Source organism: Mauremys mutica, chromosome 5 (genome assembly GCF_020497125.1).
Source record: "Mauremys mutica isolate MM-2020 ecotype Southern chromosome 5, ASM2049712v1, whole genome shotgun sequence".
NCBI lineage: Eukaryota > Metazoa > Chordata > Testudines > Geoemydidae > Mauremys > Mauremys mutica.
Genome location: NC_059076.1, coordinates 145,349,738 through 145,368,252, shown reverse-complemented (window position 1 = coordinate 145,368,252; position 18,515 = coordinate 145,349,738). Strand labels below are relative to the sequence as shown.

The 18,515-nt window shown below is 61.4% G+C and overlaps 1 protein-coding gene across 7 annotated transcripts in view; it reads right to left on the bottom strand.

Annotated features, from left to right (window-relative positions):
• Nucleotides 1–6,520: 6,520 nt before the first annotated feature.
• LOC123371159 (dynactin subunit 1-like) overlaps nucleotides 6,521–18,515 on the bottom strand; it is a 71,456-nt gene continuing 59,461 nt past the window's right edge. For 3 of the 7 annotated variants that reach the window (XM_045018453.1, XM_045018452.1, XM_045018448.1), the window contains 12 exons: nucleotides 18,310–18,459; nucleotides 16,953–17,114; nucleotides 16,489–16,620; nucleotides 15,817–15,945; nucleotides 15,285–15,427; nucleotides 14,569–14,735; nucleotides 12,385–12,399; nucleotides 11,707–11,840; nucleotides 10,577–10,766; nucleotides 9,308–9,384; nucleotides 8,068–8,157; nucleotides 6,522–7,621 (listed from right to left, as the gene is read on the bottom strand). In XM_045018453.1, coding sequence (XP_044874388.1) covers nucleotides 7,484–7,621; nucleotides 8,068–8,157; nucleotides 9,308–9,384; nucleotides 10,577–10,766; nucleotides 11,707–11,840; nucleotides 12,385–12,399; nucleotides 14,569–14,735; nucleotides 15,285–15,427; nucleotides 15,817–15,945; nucleotides 16,489–16,620; nucleotides 16,953–17,114; nucleotides 18,310–18,459 — 1,527 coding nt within the window. In that variant the 3' untranslated portion in view covers nucleotides 6,522–7,483. Of the gene's footprint in view, nucleotides 7,622–8,067; nucleotides 8,158–9,307; nucleotides 9,385–10,576; nucleotides 10,767–11,706; nucleotides 11,841–12,384; nucleotides 12,400–14,568; nucleotides 14,736–15,284; nucleotides 15,428–15,816; nucleotides 15,946–16,488; nucleotides 16,621–16,952; nucleotides 17,115–18,309; nucleotides 18,460–18,515 lie in introns of all 7 variants that reach the window. The other 4 variants (XM_045018449.1, XM_045018451.1, XM_045018450.1 and 1 more) reach the window with 4 other exon arrangements.

Here is an 18,515-nt window from a genome sequence, read left to right as displayed (position 1 = left end):
ATCGACCTCTGACCCCGGCTCCGGTCACCTGGCAACGTGCGGGGCCCGGCCCGGAGCCGCTGAGCCCGACCGGCTGCGCGTGCGCCTGACCGGCCCCTCGCGCAGCCCGGGCCCCGGAGCTCGGCCCCGGCCAGAGCCGGCGGGAGCCGCGTCAGGCCCTTCGCTGCCGGCGGGAACAGCGCGGCCCCCGCTCCCCACCCCCCCCCCGGATCTCCTCAGCATCTCTCACCTCCCCCGCTCCCCCCCCCGGGATCTCCTCAGCATCTCTCACCTCCCCCGCTCCCCCCCCCGGGATCTCCTCAGCATCTCTCACCTCCCCCGCTCCCCCCCCGCCCCCCCGGGATCTCCTCAGCATCTCTCACCTCCCCCGCTCCCCCCCCTGGGATCTCCTCAGCATCTCTCACCTCCCCCGCTCCCCCCCCCGGTATCTCCTCGGCATCTCTCCCCTCCCCCGCTCCCCCCCCGCTCCCCCCCCCGGGATCTCCTCTGCATCTCTCACCTCCCCCGCTCCCCCCCCGCTCCCCCCCCCGGGATCTCCTCAGCATCTCTCACCTCCCCCGCTCCCCCCCCCCGGGATCTCCTCAGCATCTCTCACCTCCCCCGCTCCCCCCCCCGGGATCTCCTCAGCATCTCTCACCTCCCCCGCTCCCCCCCCCGGGATCTCCTCAGCATCTCTCACCTCCCCCGCTCCCCCCCCGCTCCCCCCCCCGGGATCTCCTCAGCATCTCTCACCTCCCCCGCTCCCCCCCCCCCGGGATCTCCTCAGCATCTCTCACATCCCCCGCTCCCCCCCCGGGATCTCCTCAGCATCTCTCACCTCCCCCGCGCCCCCCCGGGATCTCCTCAGCATCTCTCACCTCCCCCGCTCCCCCCCCGGGTTCTCCTCAGCATCTCTCACCTCCCCCGCCCCCCCCCCCCGGGATCTCCTCAGCATCTCTCACCTCCCCCGCTCCCCCCCCCCCCGGGATCTCCTCAGCATCTCTCACCTTCCCCCGCTCCCCCCCCCGGGATCTCCTCAGCATCTCTCACCTTCCCCCGCTCCCCCCCCGCCCCCCCGGGTTCGCCTCAGCATCTCTCACCTCCCCCGCACCCCCCCCGCCCCCCCGGGATCTCCTCAGCATCTCTCCCCTCCCCCGGGCCCCCCCCCCGGGTTCTCCGCAGCATCTATCACCTCCCCCGCTCCCCCCCCCCCCGGGATCTCCTCAGCATCTCTCACCTCCCCCGCTCCCCCCCCGCTCCCCCACCCGGATCTCCTCTGCATCTCTCACCTTCCCCCGCTCCCCCCCGCCCCCCGGGTTCTCCTCAGCATCTCTCACCTCCCTCGCTCCCCCCCCCCGGGATCTCCTCAGCATCTCTCACCTCCCCCCCCCGGGATCTCCTCGGCATCTCTCACCTCCCCCGCTCCCCCCCCGCTCCCCCACCCGGATCTCCTCAGCATCTCTCACCTTCCCCCGCTCACCCCCCCTCCCCCCGGGTTCTCCTCAGCATTTCTCACCTCCCTCGCTCCCCCCCCCCCGGGATCTCCTCAGCATCTCTCACCTCCCCTGCTCCCCCCCCCCCGGGATCTCCTCAGCATCTCTCACCTCCCCGCTCCCCCCGCCCCCGGGATCTCCTCAGCATCTCTCACCTCCCCCGCTCCCCCCCCCGGGATCTCCTCAGCATCTCTCACCTCCCCCGCTCCCCCCCCCGGGATCTCCTCAGCATCTCTCACAACCCCCCGCCCCCCCGGGATCTCCTCAGCATCTCTCACCTCCCCCCGCTCCCCCCCCCGGGATCTCCTCAGCATCTCTCACCTCCCCCCGCTCGCCCCCCCGGGATCTCCTCAGCATCTCTCACCTCCCCCGCTCCCCCCCCCGCGATCTCCTCAGCATCTCTCACCTCACCCGCGCCCCCCCACGCCCCCCCGGGATCTCCTCAGCATCTCTCACCTCCCCCCGCTCCCCCCCCCGGGATCTCCTCAGCATCTCTCACCTCCCCCCGCTCCCCCCCCCGGGATCTCCTCAGCATCTCTCACCTCCCCCGCCCCCCCCCCCGGGATCTCCTCAGCATCTCTCACCTCCCCCGCTCCCCCCCCCCCGGAGCCGGGTCTCGGCTTCGGTCCGGCCCGACCTGCCCCGGGCGGGTCCCGGCTGCCGGCTCCTCCTCACCCTCCTCGGGCCCAGAGCTCCAGCCCTGATCCCCTGGGCCCGGCTCCAGGAGCTGCCGGGGCGGAGGTGAGGCTGAGCGGCCGGTCGCTCCCCCCGCCTCCTCCTGCCCCTTTCTAAAGCTGGGCCCCACCTGGGCCTTGCCCCAGGCAGCCGGGACCTGCCCCGCTCAGAGATCATGGCCAACGGCTCCGCACTCGCATCCGCCAACTCCCCCAGCACCCTCGGCTGCAGCGCATCCGGCCCCACGGACGTGGGCTCGTCCCGCTTTCCTAAATAGCCCCGAACCCGTTCTTTCTCCACGGGGGGCTGCTCACCTCCTCCCCACACCGTGCTGCCCAGTGCAGCTGCCTGGGAGCTGAGCTTGTCTGTGCAGACCGAGGCAAAAAAAGCATTGAGTACACTAGCTTTCTCCACATCCTCTGTCACTAGGTTCCCTCCCTCATTCAGCAAGGGGCCCACACTTTCCTTGACTTTCTTCCTGTTGCTAACATACCTAAAGAAACCCTTCTTGTTACTCCTAACATCTCCGGCTAGCTGCAACTCCAAGTGTGATTTGGCCTTCCTGATTTCACTCCTGCATGCCTGAGCAATACTTTTATACTCCTCCCTGGTCGTTTGTTCAAGCTTCTTTTTTGTGTCTAAGATGACCCTTAAGGCTGAACGGCTAACGAAACTGTGACATCATTCCAATGAGCTAGTCTAGCACAAGAACATAAGAACATAAGAAAGGCCGTACCAGGTCAGACCAAAGGTCCATCTAGCCCAGTATCTGTCTACCAACAGCGGCCAACGCCAGGTGCCCCAGAGGGAGTGAACCTAACAGGCAATGATCAAGTGATCTCTCTCCTGCCATTCATCTCCATCCTCTGCCGAACAGAGGCTAGGGACACCATTCCTTACCCAGCCTGGCTAACAGCCATTTATGGACTTAGCCACCATGAATTTATCCAGTCCCCTTTTAAACATTGTTATAGTCCTAGCCTTCACAACCTCCTCAGGTAAGGAGTTCCACACGTTGACTGTGTGCTGCGTGAAGAAGAACTTCCTTTTATTTGTTTTAAACCTGATGCCTATTAATTTCATTTGGTGACCCCTAGTTCTTGTATTATGGGAATAAGTAAATAACTTCTCCTTATCCACTTTCTCAACATCACTCATGATTTTATAGACCTCTATCATGTCCCCCCTTAGTCTTCTCTTTTCCAAACTGAAGAGTCCTAGCCTCTAATCTTTCCTCGTATGGGACCCTCTCTAAACCCCTAATCATTTTAGTTGCTCTTTTCTGAACCTTTTCTAGTGCTAGAATATCTTTTTTGAGGTGAGGAGACCACATCTGTACACAGTATTCGAGATGTGGGCGTACCATGGATTTATATAAGGGCAATAATATATTCTCAGTCTTATTCTCTATCCCCTTTTTAATGATTCCTAACATCCTGTTTGCTTTTTTGACCGCCTCTGCACACTGCGTGGACATCTTCAGAGAACTATCCACAATAACTCCAAGATCTTTTTCCTGACTCGTTGTAGCTAAATTAGCCCCCATCATGTTGTATGTATAGTTGGGGTTATTTTTTCCAATGTGCATTACTTTACATTTATCCACATTCAATTTCATTTGCCATTTTGTTGCCCAATCACTTAGTTTTGTGAGATCTTTTTGAAGTTGTTCACAATCTGCTTTGGTCTTAACTATCTTGAGTAGTTTAGTATCATCTGCAAACTTTGCCACCTCACTGTTTACCCCTTTCTCCAGATCATTTATGAATAAATTGAATAGGATTGGTCCTGTTACCCCTCTCCATTCTGAGAATTTACCATTAATTCCTACCCTTTGTTCCCTGTCCATTAACCAGTTCTCAATCCATGAAAGGAACTTTCCTTTTATCCCATGACAGCTTAATTTACGCAAGAGCCTTTGGTGAGGGACCTTGTCAAAGGCTTTCTGGAAATCTAAGTACACTATGTCCACCGGATCCCCCTTGTCCACATGTTTGTTGACCCCTTCAAAAAACTCTAATAGATTAGTAAGACACGATTTCCCTTTACAGAAACCATGTTGACTATTGCTCAAGAGTTTATGTTTTTCTATGTGTCTGACAATTTTATTCTTTACTATTGTTTCAACTAATTTGCCCGGTACCGACATTAGACTTACCGGTCTGTAATTGCCAGGATCACCCCTAGAGCCCTTTTTAAATATTGGCGTTACATTAGCTAACTTCCAGTCATTGGGTACCGAAGCCGATTTAAAGGACAGGTTACAAACCTTGGTTAATAGTTCCGCAACTTCACATTTGAGTTCTTTCAGAACTCTTGGGTGAATGCCATCTGGTCCTGGTGACTTGTTAATGTTGAGTTTATCAATTAATTCCAAAACCTCCTCTAGTGATACTTCAATCTGTGACAGTTCCTCAGATTTGTCACCTACAAAGCCAGCTCAGGTTTGGGAATCTCCCTAACATCCTCAGCCGTGAAGACTGAAGCAAAGAATCAATTTAGTTTCTCCGCAATGACTTTATCGTCTTTAAGCGCTCCTTTTGAATTTTGATCATCAAGGGGCCCCACTCGTTGTTTAGCAGGCTTCCTGCTTCTGATGTACTTAAAAAACATTTTGTTATTACCTTTGGAGTTTTTGGCTAGCCGTTCTTCAAACTCCTCTTTGGCTTTTCTTATTACACTCTTGCACTTAAGTTGGCAGTGTTTGTGCTCCTTTCTATTTGCCTCACTAGGATTTGACTTCCACTTTTTAAAGGAAGTCTTTTTATCTCTCACTGCTTCTTTTACATGGTTGTTAAGCCACGGTGGCTCTTTTTTAGTTCTTTTACTGTTTTTCTTAATTTGGGGTATACATTGAAGTTGGGCCTCTATTATGGTGTCTTTAAAAAGGGCCCATGCAACTTGCAGGGATTTCACTTTAGTCACTGTACCTTTTAACTTTTGTCTAACTAACTCCCTCATTTTTGTATAGTTCCCCCTTTTGAAATTAAAGGCCACAGTGTTGGGCAGTTGAGATGTTCTTCCCACCACAGGGATGTTGAATGCTATTGTATTATGGTCACTATTTCCAAGCGGTCCTGCTATAGTTACCTCTTGGACCAGGTCCTGCGCTCCACTCAGGATTAAATCTAGAGTTGCCTCTCCCCTTGTGGGTTCCCGTACCAGCTGCTCCATGAAGCAGTCATTTAAAGTATCAAGAAATTTTATCTCTGCATTTCGTCCTGAAGTGAAATGTTCCCAGTCAATATGGGGATAATTGAAATCCCCCACTATTATTGAGTTCTTAATTTTGATAGCCTCTCTAATTTCCCTTAGCATTTCATCATCACTATTACTGTCCTGGTCAGGTGGTCGATAATAGATCCCTACTGTTATATTTTTACTAGAGCATGAAATTTCTATCCATAGAGACTCTATGGAACCTGTGGATTCGCTTAAGATTTTTACTTCATTTGAATCTACACTTTAACATATAGTGCCACTCCTCCCCCTGCACGGCCTGTTCTGTCCTTCCGATATATTTTGTACCCCGGAATGATTGTGTCCCATTGATTGCTCTCAGTCCACCAGGTTTCTGTGATGCCTGTTATATCTATATCCTCCTTTATCACAAGGCACTCTAGTTCACCCATCTTATTATTTAGACTTCTGGCATTTGTGTACAAGCACTTTAAAAACTTGTCCCTGTTTATTAGCCTGCCTTTTTCTGATGTGCCAGATTCTTTTTTATGTGACTGTTTATCATCTGATCCGGCCCTTACATTATCCTCTTCCGTCCTCTGCTCCTGACTATAACCTGGAGATTCTCTATCATCAGACTCTCCCCTAAGAGAAGTCTGTGTCCGATCCACACGCTCCTCTGCAGCAGTCGGCTTTCCCCCATCTCCTAGTTTAAAAACTGTTCTACAATCTTTTTAATGTTTAGTGCCAGCAGTCTGGTTCCACTTTGGTTTAGGTGGAGCCCATCTCTCCTGTATAGGCTCCTCCCATCCCAGAAGTTTCCCCAGTTCCTAATGAACGTGAACCCCTCCTCTCTACACCATCGTCTCATCCACGCATTGAGACTCTGAAGCTCTGCCTGCCTACCTGGCCCTGCGCATGGAACTGGGAGCATTTCTGAAAATGCCACCATAGAGGTCCTGGATTTCAGTCTCTTCCCTAGCAGCCTAAATTTGGCTTCCAGGACATCTCTCCTACCCTTCCCTAAGTCATTGGTACCTACATGTACCACAAGGCTGGCAGGCAGCCAGCACCACAGGCCAGGGTGAGTCTGGGAATTGCAGCCCTGGCCGTGGGCCCAGCGGGCGGAGCGGAGAATAACCTCCCTGGACCAAGCTGGGTTTAACAGTTGTAGCTTTATTCATTTCCAGAGCCCTGGAGTGCTAAGAACTGGTTACAGCAGGGGATGGTGCAGCAGCGTGCGCATGTATCAGCAGACCCAAAGCTCCTCCGCGCACTCACCCACTAGCCATGGGGGAACTCAGCTCCCAGCCCCCTACACTGATGTGACAACCACAGCACTGGGGGGAGAGAGGTTTGACACCAGCAGCTGGTGGGACGAGCTTTGAACTCACCCCACTGCGGGTATCTGTAGTGTTCAGAGCGGGAGCCCCAGGGGCTCCCTTTCCCCTCTGGCATGAACCCTTCATCCCGTGACAGGAGCTAGAGGCACAGCCCGACCGCCTGGCCAGGAGCCCAAACCCCTCAGCACCGAGCAGGGCAGAACGGGGGCATGTCTGGCTGGTCAGTTAGTCTGAGCTGAGCTGGGCAGGGTTACAATGCCGCTCCCAACCTCAGTGCAGGGCCAGCCCGTCTCCTGGCCACTCAAATCCCACCTGGAGAAAGGTGGTGCTCCCTACAGAGCCTGCCCCGGGGCTACCAGGGGCCGAGCGGATCAGGAGCCGTGAGTTCCCTGGTCAGGTCGGTGCTGTTCGGACAAGGAGCTGGTGGGGGGGGTGTTGGAAGTGTTTTCACTGGTGAGTGTAATGTACACAATCAGGCCCAGCCCCTGACACCTCAGGCCCCCCCCCGGAGAAAGGCAGCTCTCAGATGCACCAGGAGGGCAGGCAGGAGGAAAGGCAGCTGAAGATCCAGGCAGGAGCGAACTCATCCGCACACACAGCTATGCCAAGGCCCCCCTCGGCGGGGCAGCAGGGCGAGTGGTTTCATTAGCTGGAACCCGGTGCTCCAGCCGGGGGCGCTCTGCTGGGGTCTGCTGCACACGCAGGCTAGCAAGTCCCTGCCAAGAAGGGCCTGGGAGAAGAGACTCAGCAACGGGCTGGGGAGAGGGGCTGTGCAAGGAACATCCGTCTCTGGGGGGGAGGCGGGGGGGGCCCTTAGGAGATGAGGCGGCCGTGCAGCTCACACAGCTGCTCCGGCGTCAGGACGAGCTTGTGCACTTGGCCATGCCCAGGCTGGCAGGGGAAGGTCACTTTGCCGACGTACACGGTGTCGTCCTTCTTCTCCTCTCTGGCCTGGAAGAGCAGAGCGGAGGGTCAGGGGCAGCAGGCCTCAGGCTGATAAAAGCCAACCCGAGTGCCAGGAGGGTCACACTTATCTCCTAGGGGCCAGCTCCAGAGGGTGTCGCCCGAGGGGGTTTCACACATCCCAGGGCCCGGTCGCCTTTCCTCCCTGCCAGGGAGGGTTGTCAGCAGGCCCATGGAGCTCCATTCAGCCCAGAGCCACGCTGCCTGGGGATGGCATGTGCGACCCCCCATGAACAGCGACCAGCTCCCCCAGCTACAGGTGCTGGGACCCTGCGGCCCCCAGACTGCTAATCCGAATCCTGCAGACCGTGGCAAGGGAGCTCCTGCGCACAGGCCAGGGGAACTCAGCTTGGCGAGGAGACCTGCCGGGCCACGTGCTCCCTCAGCCGTCACCCCAGAGCTGTGGGGACGCTCCCCGGAGAGCAGCGTCTCACCTTGAGGAAGGCAGAGGATGGGAAGGTGGCGAAGTTGGTGACGACATTGGCCCCGGGGTGCTGCAGGACCGTCTCCTTCATCACTTCATCCTGCAAGGGAGGAAAGGGGAGCAGGGCAGCATCATCCCTCCAGATGGGCACCCTGCAGGGCACCCGGCACCCCGCACGCAGGTGTGGGGTGGGGAGCTCCCTGCCTCCCCTGCCAGGGTCTCCAGCAGGCAAGAGCAGCTCCCCCCATCACCCAGGAAGGGTGGGAGGACGGGGATGGCTAACCCTGCCTTGCCCAGGGTAAATGACAAGGTGCCTAAGCGGCTCCACAGGTGGAGTTCCCTTCTCCCCCGGCCCCCCGACACCTGAGTATGCAGCATGCCCAAGGCAGCGTGTGCACAGAGCACATGGGCATTTTTTGGAGGGCGGGCGGGGGGGAAAATGTGGCTATCTGGGGTCATAGCCACTTTATTCACAGGTCTAAGGAAATATTTGTTCACATCAAAAAAGCACCACGTGTAACAGTCTCCCCTTAGATAGCAGGGGGCTGCAGGTCGGGAGTGAGGGGCACCGGCAGAGCTGGGGGGGAGGGGGGCAGGGCTGGGCTAGCAGGGGCTGCAGGTCGGGAATGAGGGGCACCAGCAGTGCTGTGGGGAGAGCCCTGGGCTGGGCTAGCAGGGGCTACGGGTCAGGAGTGTGGGGCACCGGCAGAGCTGGGGGGGAACCCTGGGCTGGGCTAGCAGGGGCTACGGGTCAGGAGTGAGGGGCACCAGCAGACCTGTGGGGGGGGGGGTCAGGGCTGGGCTAGCAGGGGCTGCGGGTCGGGAGTGAGGGGCACTGGCAGAGCTGGGCTAGCAGGGGCTATGGGTCAGGAGTGAGGGGCACCGGCAGACCTGTGGGGGGGGGGGTCAGGGCTGGGCTAGCAGGGGCTGCGGGTCGGGAGTGAGGGGCACCGGCAGAGCTGGGGGGGAGCCCAGGGTTGGGCTAGCAGGGGCTGCGGGTCGGGAGTGAGGGGCACCGGCAGAGCTGGGGGGAGCCCAGGGTTGGGCTAGCAGGGGCTGCGGGTCGGGAGTGAGGGGCACCGGCAGCGCTATGAGGGACGCGGCCCCCCAGCCCGTGGCAGACTCAGCAGCGCGTTGCTCTCCTGGAAGCACCAGCTGCTCCCTGCCGCCCGCTCGCTGTCTCGGCGTCAGGCGGGGCTTGGGGGCGTTTGCAGAGACGCCGACGGATCACGGGCAGTTGCTGCATTTACCTTCAGCTTGTCGATGGTGCTGCTCAGGGATTTCAGGCGGGCTGTCTGCTCCAGCAGCTGGGCGGCCGGGCTCCCTGCTGCGAGAGAAGAGACCCGGTAAGGGGGCTCCCCGCAGAGAGGGTGCCAAGTCCCCCTCGCCCAGCTGGGAGGAGCTGCCCCGAGCCGGGGTCTCTCAGTGACCGTGGCTAGCAGCTTTCAGCCCCCAGCCCCCAGCACGGAAATGCAGCTGCGCCGCAGAGACGGGGCAGCACTGGAGAATCCTGGATCCAGGTTATCGAAGGAGAAACACGACACTGCAGGGACATTCCCGTCCCAGAGGCCCATTGAAAGGAGGGGGAATAGGGCGACTAAGCCCCTGCTCCCCCAATCTCCAGGAGGGGCCAGGATAGGAGAGGCCGGAGCGGGGGTGAACGGGTCAGCGGGACCCTGGCACGCAGCTCCCAGGGCCAGGCATGTGCCGTCCTTCAGCCCGCGGGAGCTGAGCCCATCCAACAGCTCGGCCCGTCCTGGGCGGGGGCTGATCAGTGACTAGGGGGCAGTTCTGGGCCCTTCAGAAGGAAACCACCACAGCCCTGAGCCTGGCTCTCCTCGCTCTGCCTACAGGGAGCGCAAGGGAGGCCTCCCGGGGGAGGGTGCCTTTCGCAAGGGGAGGCAGGAAATGGCCAGCCCCACTAGGGGCACGCTGGTGGGCCGCACAGCCAGGCACGGCCCTGAATCCCAGCACGCCCGGCTCCCGACCGGGGGGTCTCAGCGTTCGGTCCCCGGGAATACTGAGCGCAGATACGCACAGCGGGAGCACAGTGACGGCACCAGCCATCTCCAGCGAAAAGCAAAACCTTGACAGGGGTTAAAGTAACAAGCAAAAGTCTCCAGCCTGCTTCCCCGGACGTCCAGACGTCCCCAGCGCTGGCCCCTCGGGGAGCCGGCTGAGCGGGCGGCCGCAGCGAGGCGGGGGGGTTACGGACCAGCAGACGGGCTTCGGCCAGAACCCTATGGGACAGCCTGGGCTCCGCCCCAGAGACAGCAGCCACCCACCCCCAGGAGAGGACAGACGTCCCTGGCCGGCTCTGCCCTGGGCATGGGCCGAGAGACGAGCATGCCCACGGGCCCCGCCCACAGCCCATCCAACAAGGGCCCACCCGGCCTCTGGCACTGAAGCTGCTACCGCCAGGAAGTTCGCTAGCAGGCCTGGACCACGGGGACCCCCCTTGGGTCCCAGCTGACTCCGCTGACCTGCCTCCTGGAGGCGCCTGCGCCAAGGAGCTGTACCTGAGCTCCTGCGCGTGACGTCCACCACCTTGGCGTTGGCGCTCATCTGGTAGAGGCTCTGCAGCAGCTGGCTCGTCTTCCTGTACAGGGAGCCGGAGGCCACCTCCTCCCCCTGCCGCTCTTTGGGAAGCGAGAGCTTCGGGACGTGCAGAGGGGGCAGCGCTGCCAGCTCTGCCTTCATCTGGGCTCCCTGAGCACGAAGCAAGACAAGCGTGTAGGCCCCGGCTCCGCCCCAGCCCCAGCCCCAGCCCCAGCCCCAGCGCGCCGGCCAAGGGACGGCACTTGGAGGGCGAGTGGGGCCCGGCCCATTCTCCGATCGGCAGCCACAGGAGAACCAGGCAAACAGAGGGACCCAGGGCTCCTTCCCCAGGGATACCCGGCCACCAGCCGAGCCGCACAGTTCCCCCCGTCAGGGGGAGCCAAGTGCTCCCTCCCACTCACCCCAGTGCAAAGCGCAGGAGCCCAGGGACCCAGCCCCCCACCCTGAGACGCTGCCCTTCGCTCCACACCCCAGCAGCTCCAGCCGAGGAGAACTGGAGCTGGGAACAGAGCCTGGGGCCCCGGAGCTGGGGGCTGCTGGCCTGGTGTCGCCTCCGCGCTGAATGGCACAGAGGAGGAAGGGGCCTCTCCCCACTGCAAGCACTGGGCCCTGGAAGCTGGTGCGGGGGAGGGGAAGGACAAGGAACAGCGGCCTGAGGCAGGGGAGCCCTTGGCATTTGATCCTTGCAAGCGGCTCTGCCAGTGCCCCTCGCAGGGCAGAGGGGTCTGACGTGCCTGTGAGTCTCAGTTAGCCATTAGCTTCAGTAATGCCCTGCAGCAGGGAGGGCCACAGGTTAACGGTACATTTCCTTTGCATACCACCAATGGCCCTTTGCTCCTATAAACAGGGGCCCAGTCAGCCTGTCTCCTCTAGATTCTCACTAGAGCTCCAGACTAAACCATCCCAGCTCCAGTGCGGCTGACCAGGCGCACTGCCCTTCCCTGCTGCCCCCGGGGGGGACCGGCTGCAGAGCAATGGGTGATTCCCGGTAGCCAGTCGGGGCGTGTGCAGCCCAGGCCTGGCCGGACGAATGCCCGGAGAGCCCAGTGGTGCAAACCCCGAGAGATGCCCCCCGGAGAGGCCCCCTCACCTTCAGCCGGTTGTTCTCAGTTTTGAGGTGCTCAATGGACAGCCGCATGGCGTCGATCTGCTGGAGGAGAAGAGGCGAATCCTTCACCTGGACAGGTCCTGAGCCTCCTCCCATCACCTGGCCAGCGCTGACACCTGCAAACGGGGCGAGCACATCAGTGGGCAGAGGAGAGTCCGGAGCCGGCGTGGGCTGTGCATGCAGGGTCGGAGGAAGAGATCAGTGGGGCTGTGCCAAGGAGCCGCAGCAGGAGCGACCCACACGCACGCCCCTGGCCGGGGCACAGAGCCGTCAGTCACGCAGCCGGAGATGGAGAGCCCTGGGGTCGAACCCATGCAAATACCCTGACAACACCCGTCCCAGGCCAGGATCCCACCCCGGCAGAACAGCCTCTTGGCTCACTCCTGGCGCTGAGCGGAGAGGGGATGCGGCCCTGCACTTCCCCCCGGCGGAACCAGCTCTGGGTGGATCCAGCTCCCCTCTGGGACACTGGGTAGCTGCAGGACGCTCTGGCCAGTGAGCCACGCGGCTTCAGAGCAGTTGAAAACAGCAGCACTGGAGTAGGATCCCGCTCCACCTCGACTTCCCAAAGCCTCAGAACCCCCTTCTGACATGCACTGGGGCCTGCCCTCCTGGGGCCTAGAGAGGAGGAGCCTTGGCAGGCCGGAGCAGGTACCGTACCTCTCTGCTGCTCCTCTGCAGCGGGAAGCACAGGAGAGACAAGAAGCAGAATGAAACGCTGAGGAGCAAGGCTCGAATGCAGCTCTGGCCAGAGAAGCCATTGTAAAAATGGCCCCCCAGATCTGCCCCCTCTGCACATTCACACCCAGTCTGCTGCCTCTTACTCCAGGGACCCTCACGGGGCCACACGGCTTTGGAGAAGGAGCTGGAGTCCATCCTGGCTCCCGGACCGCCTGCCGCGGGGGTGCAGGACCGGAGCGCACAGCAGGCAGTTTCCAAAACCACACAGTTCACCACCGGAGCCAATCTGGCAGGACAAGCACGCAGCCCAAGGTGCCATTCCTAGAGCAGCTGCATCATGGGATGGATCCTGAGACCTGCTGACACCTCCCACCGCCTCCGCTGGGCTCAGCCCGCTCCGGATCTGGCCCGCAGGGAGCACGAGGCAGCCAGACGGCCGTGTGAACCACAGGCAGAGAAGGAAAGATGCCAGGGCACCAGCAGTTCACAAGCAGTGAGCCAGAGCCGTGAGCACAAGGAAGTGGGACATGGGACTCACTGTTCCCAGCTCTGCCACCGACTCACTCTGGGGCCTTGGAAAAGTCCCTTTGCTGTCCTGTACCTCGGCTCCCCTGCTGCAAACCGGGGACACCCCCCCGCCCCCCGGCCGACGTGCGGCCAGCACCGGTCAGCGGGAATTGGGGCAGTGCTCTGAAGATGACAAGGGCTCCTGCTGCAATCCACACAGCCAAGTGGTACCCGCGCAGTGCAGTGCCACTGCCTTTCCCGCTCTCACCAGACACAGCACAGACCAACGGTCACTGCAGCTCTGGGGAGAAAACAGGCTAAAATCCAGGGATCCGACCCGCTATGGCCAGCAGCCCACCAGCAGCGGCACTTCACTGAATCACAGCGAGGGTGGTGTGCCGGGAGGCCAGCAGCGGCCAGCAGCACGCTCCATGTCCACGTCAGCACACAGCTGCAGGCGTCAGCACTGGGCATCCCCCTCCGTACAAACGCCAGTGGGATCAGGAGTCCAGACGGGCTCCGAGGAGCCCCCTTGGCCAGTCCCAGGAGCCTCGGGTCTGGGCCACTGTTGTGCAAGGCAGGCAGCTGAGAACAATGGCGCCGTGGGAATCACATGGCTCCGGCTCTACGCTAGAGCCTGCAGGGAGCAGAACGCAGCCCCTGTAACGGCCCAGCACTCAGCTCTGCCCTGTGCAGCTCACGCCGAGTGGAGAAAGCAGGGCCGGACCCGAGCACCCCACGCAGCTCAGCACCTCAGGCCTCGGCCGCCCACCTCTCCCCCAGAGCTGGGGCTGGACTCCAGGAGCAAACCAACGCCTCGCCGCCTGCCATGGCTGGAGAGCTGCCCGTGCCCAGAGGGGTGAGGCCAGCGGCTGTGCTTCTCCGCCAGCAGGGGAGGAGAGCCCGGGGAACCGCAGCCTCTCTCGGGAGCGACGGCGGCTGGACGCAGGCCAGGCCTGTGCTCCACATGGGGCTCTGCCGGGGCAGAACAGGGGCTGGGTGAGACTCTTCCACGTCCATAGGAACCTGCCACCCCAGCCATGGGAGCAAAGCGGAAGGAGACAGAGGGATTCCAGCAGCCTGCCAGGGCCTTTCCTCTCCAGCTGTCTGCTCGCTGGGGCGCAGGTCAGCCCATGGACTGGCTCTGAACTCACCAGCCAGTCCCCCCCCCACGTGGCCGAGCCCTGCAGCGTTCCCGGCCTCAGGCAGCGGCAGCACGCGGAGAGGATTCCCCTCGGCTGGCTCCTTTCCGCAATCCAGGAGTGGGCGGGCGAGCGCCCAGCTGAGCGCGCGCTGCACGGAGCGTCAGAGCGCAGGGAGGCAGTGCCGGGCCGTCACGCATCCCTCGGCTCCTCCACTGATGCCTGGACATCTCGCTCGGGGCTTCCAGCCTGCGGAGCCACCGCGCGCGACCGGCTCCAGATGTCTGGGGAAGCGGCCGGTGCTCATCGAACTGAGTGACCAGCAAGGCCCCCGCCCCTCCTCTCCCTCAGGTCCAGAGCATTGCTCCCTTCACGGGGCTCACGCCAGCAGCCGCCCACCCACACTGCTCTGCCTCCGGTAGGGTCCCACTCCCCTCCCCGCAGGGCCTGTGCCCCGGGTTCCCTGCAGTAACAGCCCCAGACGCTAGGGAGGGGGCACGGGCGGGTCGCTCACCTCCCGCAATGCCCGAGACGATGGACGCGATTCCGGAGGCAGGGGATCCACGCAGCCCCTCGATGGTGCGCTTGGACTGGTTGTTCAAGCGCTGCTTTAGCTCCATCTTTTCCGACTCCAGCTGGTCAATATCAGCCTGAAGAGCATCCATGGTCTCCTCAAACTCCCTGCAGGGGGAGAGAAGCCACCAGCCAAATGAGAGACGCCCCCGGGAAACGGCACACAGCTCAGCTGGCAGAATTCACAGCCTCTACCCAGCAGGCTTTGCAGGATCTCCTCCGCTTCGGTAACTTCCAGCCTCCTCCCGCATCCATACGCTCCCCAGCCCGCTCAGGAGAGAGGGGGGCCTCCGCCCATTTCCCTGGGAGGCTGGTCTGTTCTGCAGGTGAAGATCTCACACACAGGAAGCGTCTCCTGACAACCAGCCCTCCGTCCCTTTCCCTTTATCCTGGTTCTAGCTCCATCAGGCTGACCACTGCTCTCGGGGGTCGGATACCGGGTCTGGCAATGGTGTGAAATGCCAACGTCCGGCACCTCACAGAAAGCAGCCAGAATGCAGCCTGAGATGTGTCCTCTCTGCCACTAGCTGCCCCGGTTAACGCCACCCCTACCCTCCAGAACAGCCCTGGAAACCATGGCAAGCTGCTCCCCTTCTGCACAGGCGCCTCCCTCAGCAGGCCCACCCCGAATCCCCTGGCCCGGAAACCCACACTCACTTCTCCTTCTTTTTGAGCAGAGCCTGGGTCTCGTCCAGCTTGGTCTGGATCTTCTCCACCCGGTCATCCGCGTCCTTGGACGCGCTGTCAAGCTTCTTCTCCAGGAGACTGAGGCGCACGTTTGCTTCACTCAGCTCCTCGCCCTGGAGCGGCAGGGGAGAAAGCGAAGTGCTGCAGGCCCCTGGGCATGGCCCGCGTGCTCCAGTGCCCTGGAGCGCCCGCCCCGGCTCCACGGGTGAGCCGATAGCGGGCACACGCCACCATCCCTTACTGGCTCCGGGGCTCAGGTTAGGCCTACGCGGACCACCCACCTGGGGAGTCCCTTATGGCTGATGCCACAGGCCTCTGCTACGTGGGCAGCTGGCGTCTCCCCCAGGCAGCCTCGTGCTCGCTGGGGAAACCGATGCAAAGGGCTAACAGCTCCGCGGGCAGAGCTGCTACTGGCCAGGCGAAGGGGGCACCCCCAGGGTACAGGGTTCTGCACCGGCCCACAGGAAAGGCACATTAGGGAACAGACCACGGATGAGCTCACCTTGATTTTGAGCGATTTCTTCAGCTCTTTGATGACGGTCTCTCTGTCTTCCAGCTTCAGTCCCAGGCCCTCGGCATCCGTGATCTCGGCCCGGAGTGCGGCTGCCCTCAGATTGACAGGAGGAGGGGGCTGCAGGGACGAGAACGGGGGTTGCTCGGATATTGCCAGCTGATGGATTCCAGTGCTTGCTCATGGTGAAAATGGGCAGGACGCTGCTGAGGGGACGTCCCCCCAAATCCGCACACGACAGGCAATTGCCTGGCTCCCCGAGTCCCTGACAATGCAGGGAAGGCTGGTCTCGCTGGCTGAGAAGGCGACGGACCCTCGGCAGGTTACACGCCCTAAGGCTGAAGGCTAAGACACACCTGCTGGTTTGGAAGCATCTGCCTAGCTGCACCGACAGCAGGGGGGGCTCCTGATGCAAGGTGCTGGCTCCTCACCTGCTAACAGTGTCCAAGGAGAGCCCACTGCGCCCAGAACACACCCCACAAAACCCAGCTACGAGGGGCCGTGCCATCGGTGTCTGCTGGGTGCACTGCAGCCTGATCATCCTTGTCACCAGACAGCCCAGGTTTTCCATCTCCTCCCGCCATCCACAGGAACCCAGGGCCTCGCCTGGCTCTGTTCGGCTGCCCTGGCCCAGCCCGAAGGCGCCCCCCAGCCGTGCCCCACCTTGGTCTGCGGCCGGTCGGCGTCGTACTCTCCCTCCTGCATTGCAGTGGCCATCTTGTTCATGGTGGCAATGAGGATGTTGCAGGACTGGCGCAGGCACTCGTACGGGTTGACGCCCTGGCTGCCGTAGATCTGCAGAGGACGGTGAGAGAGAGAATTGCCCCGTTTCAAGGTGCGCTCTGCACCCGCTGAGCCAAGTACCTCTGCTAGGAAAGGCTTCCTGCCCTCGCTCCACCGACCCCAGGCCTTGGCGGGCTGTCGGCCCCTCTGCCGACGAGGAGGCTGCAGACCGAGGGGGTAGGTGAGGGGCTGGTCCCTACGCGTCAGCGTTCACTGGCTGTCGCTCCACCCAGGCTCATCCCAAGTGCCCAGGGGCTGGCGTGAGATACAAGCCCCTCGGAGGCGAACAGGCTTTCGTTCCCCGGGGCAGAGGGCTGTAGGGAAGCCGAGAACTGGGTTCCCACCTGCTCGCTTGCTTTGAAGGCCAGATCTTCCAGCTTCCCGGCCAGGAGCCCTTCATTCTCCGTCAGCGGGGCGATCATCTGGGCCCCCGCGGCAGCCACTTCCTGCAGCACCGCCACCACCCAGGTCAGGTGCTTGCGGCAGTCCAGCAGCGTGTCCGACACCTGGGGTCAGGCAGACACACGGCGATGACGGGATTCGCTCCCAGCAAAGGCAAGTGGAGGCTGTTCCTCCACACGCCTGCCAGGCGGCACAGCACTGCACTCTCCCGACGGCTAAGAGATCGCGGAGGGCAGTTCAGTGATCACCAGGGAGCAGAGCCAGGCAGCAGGAGGAAGGACAGCCCAGGAAGCCAACAGGGCGGGGAACTCTTGTCACCACCTGAGCCCAAGGTTCCTGCTCTCTGCTTCCCTCACCAGACTCCTTCCCAGGGCTTCGTGCAGTCCCTGCTGTGACACGGGCCACATGGGCTCAGGCTTCTTTACCCAGGGAAGTTCCGTTACCGGGGCCACGTTACAGATGGCAGCTCAAGGCCGTGGCTCAGGCAGGAAGATGTAGTCAGGGCTCTCCTAGCTCTGTCGTATGCTCTACCCGCTACCTAACCCCTGTGACTCCTGGCTGCGCCTTCCTCCTCTCACAGCGAGGGCTCTGCCCCGCCCCGTAAGGTGACTCTGCAGTGTCAGCGTCCCACTCCTCCCGCCCCTGCTCCGCCCCCCTGCTCGCGGTTCTCGCCAGCGTGCTCTGATCTGCCCCGCCCCAGCCCCGGGACATTCAGGAAAAGGGCCGGGGCAGACACTGCATAGCATGTTTGACGCACGGCCCAGGCACGCGTGTAACACAACACAAAGAGAGAAGAGACCCAAGTAGCGAACGCCACTGGTCCCAGCCAGGCAGACAAAGACGCACGCTGGCTCGCCAGACAACGCACTGACTGCACCGGCTCTCCCCCACTGCGCACTCTGCCTCCACTCTGCCCAAGGGACCCTTCAAGCCAGGCAGGTGACAGCATCCCTAGCACCAGACTGGTACTAAAAGCCCCTTACGCCGGCGGGGAGTCACCGGGGGGGTGGGGGGAGGCTGGGGGAGGTGAGTGACGGACAGAAGATGGCGCCTGTTGTGCGGGACTACAACGGAGCTGGCACAAGTGGGAGCCTCCCCTTCAGCGGAACCCCAATGAGCACGGCCTGCTGGGATGCGTATTCTCTGCAGCTGCCTCGCCCAGCAGGAGGGTGGCTGCAATGTTCTGCACCTCATGGTATCTGCGGTGCCCGTGCGGCTCCTGGCAAGCTGCCAGCGCAGCCCCCGGCACAGGTGTTCGGCTGCCCTTTTCCCTGGGACTTTGGCACTGGCTAGTCCCACCTGCTGTCCAAAGCCGAGTGCTGCGGGTATCCCAGGTGCGTCTGTTCCCGGCATGCGGCGTCTGATCTTCTTGCAGAACTGGCGGATGTCGCTGCAGGAGGTCTCCAGGTCCTTGAGGAGGATGGCGAGGTCGGACGCCTCCTGCCCCGTCTGCCAGGCACACGGAAGGAAGGAAGGGGGTGAGAAAGCTCAACACCTGAGATGCC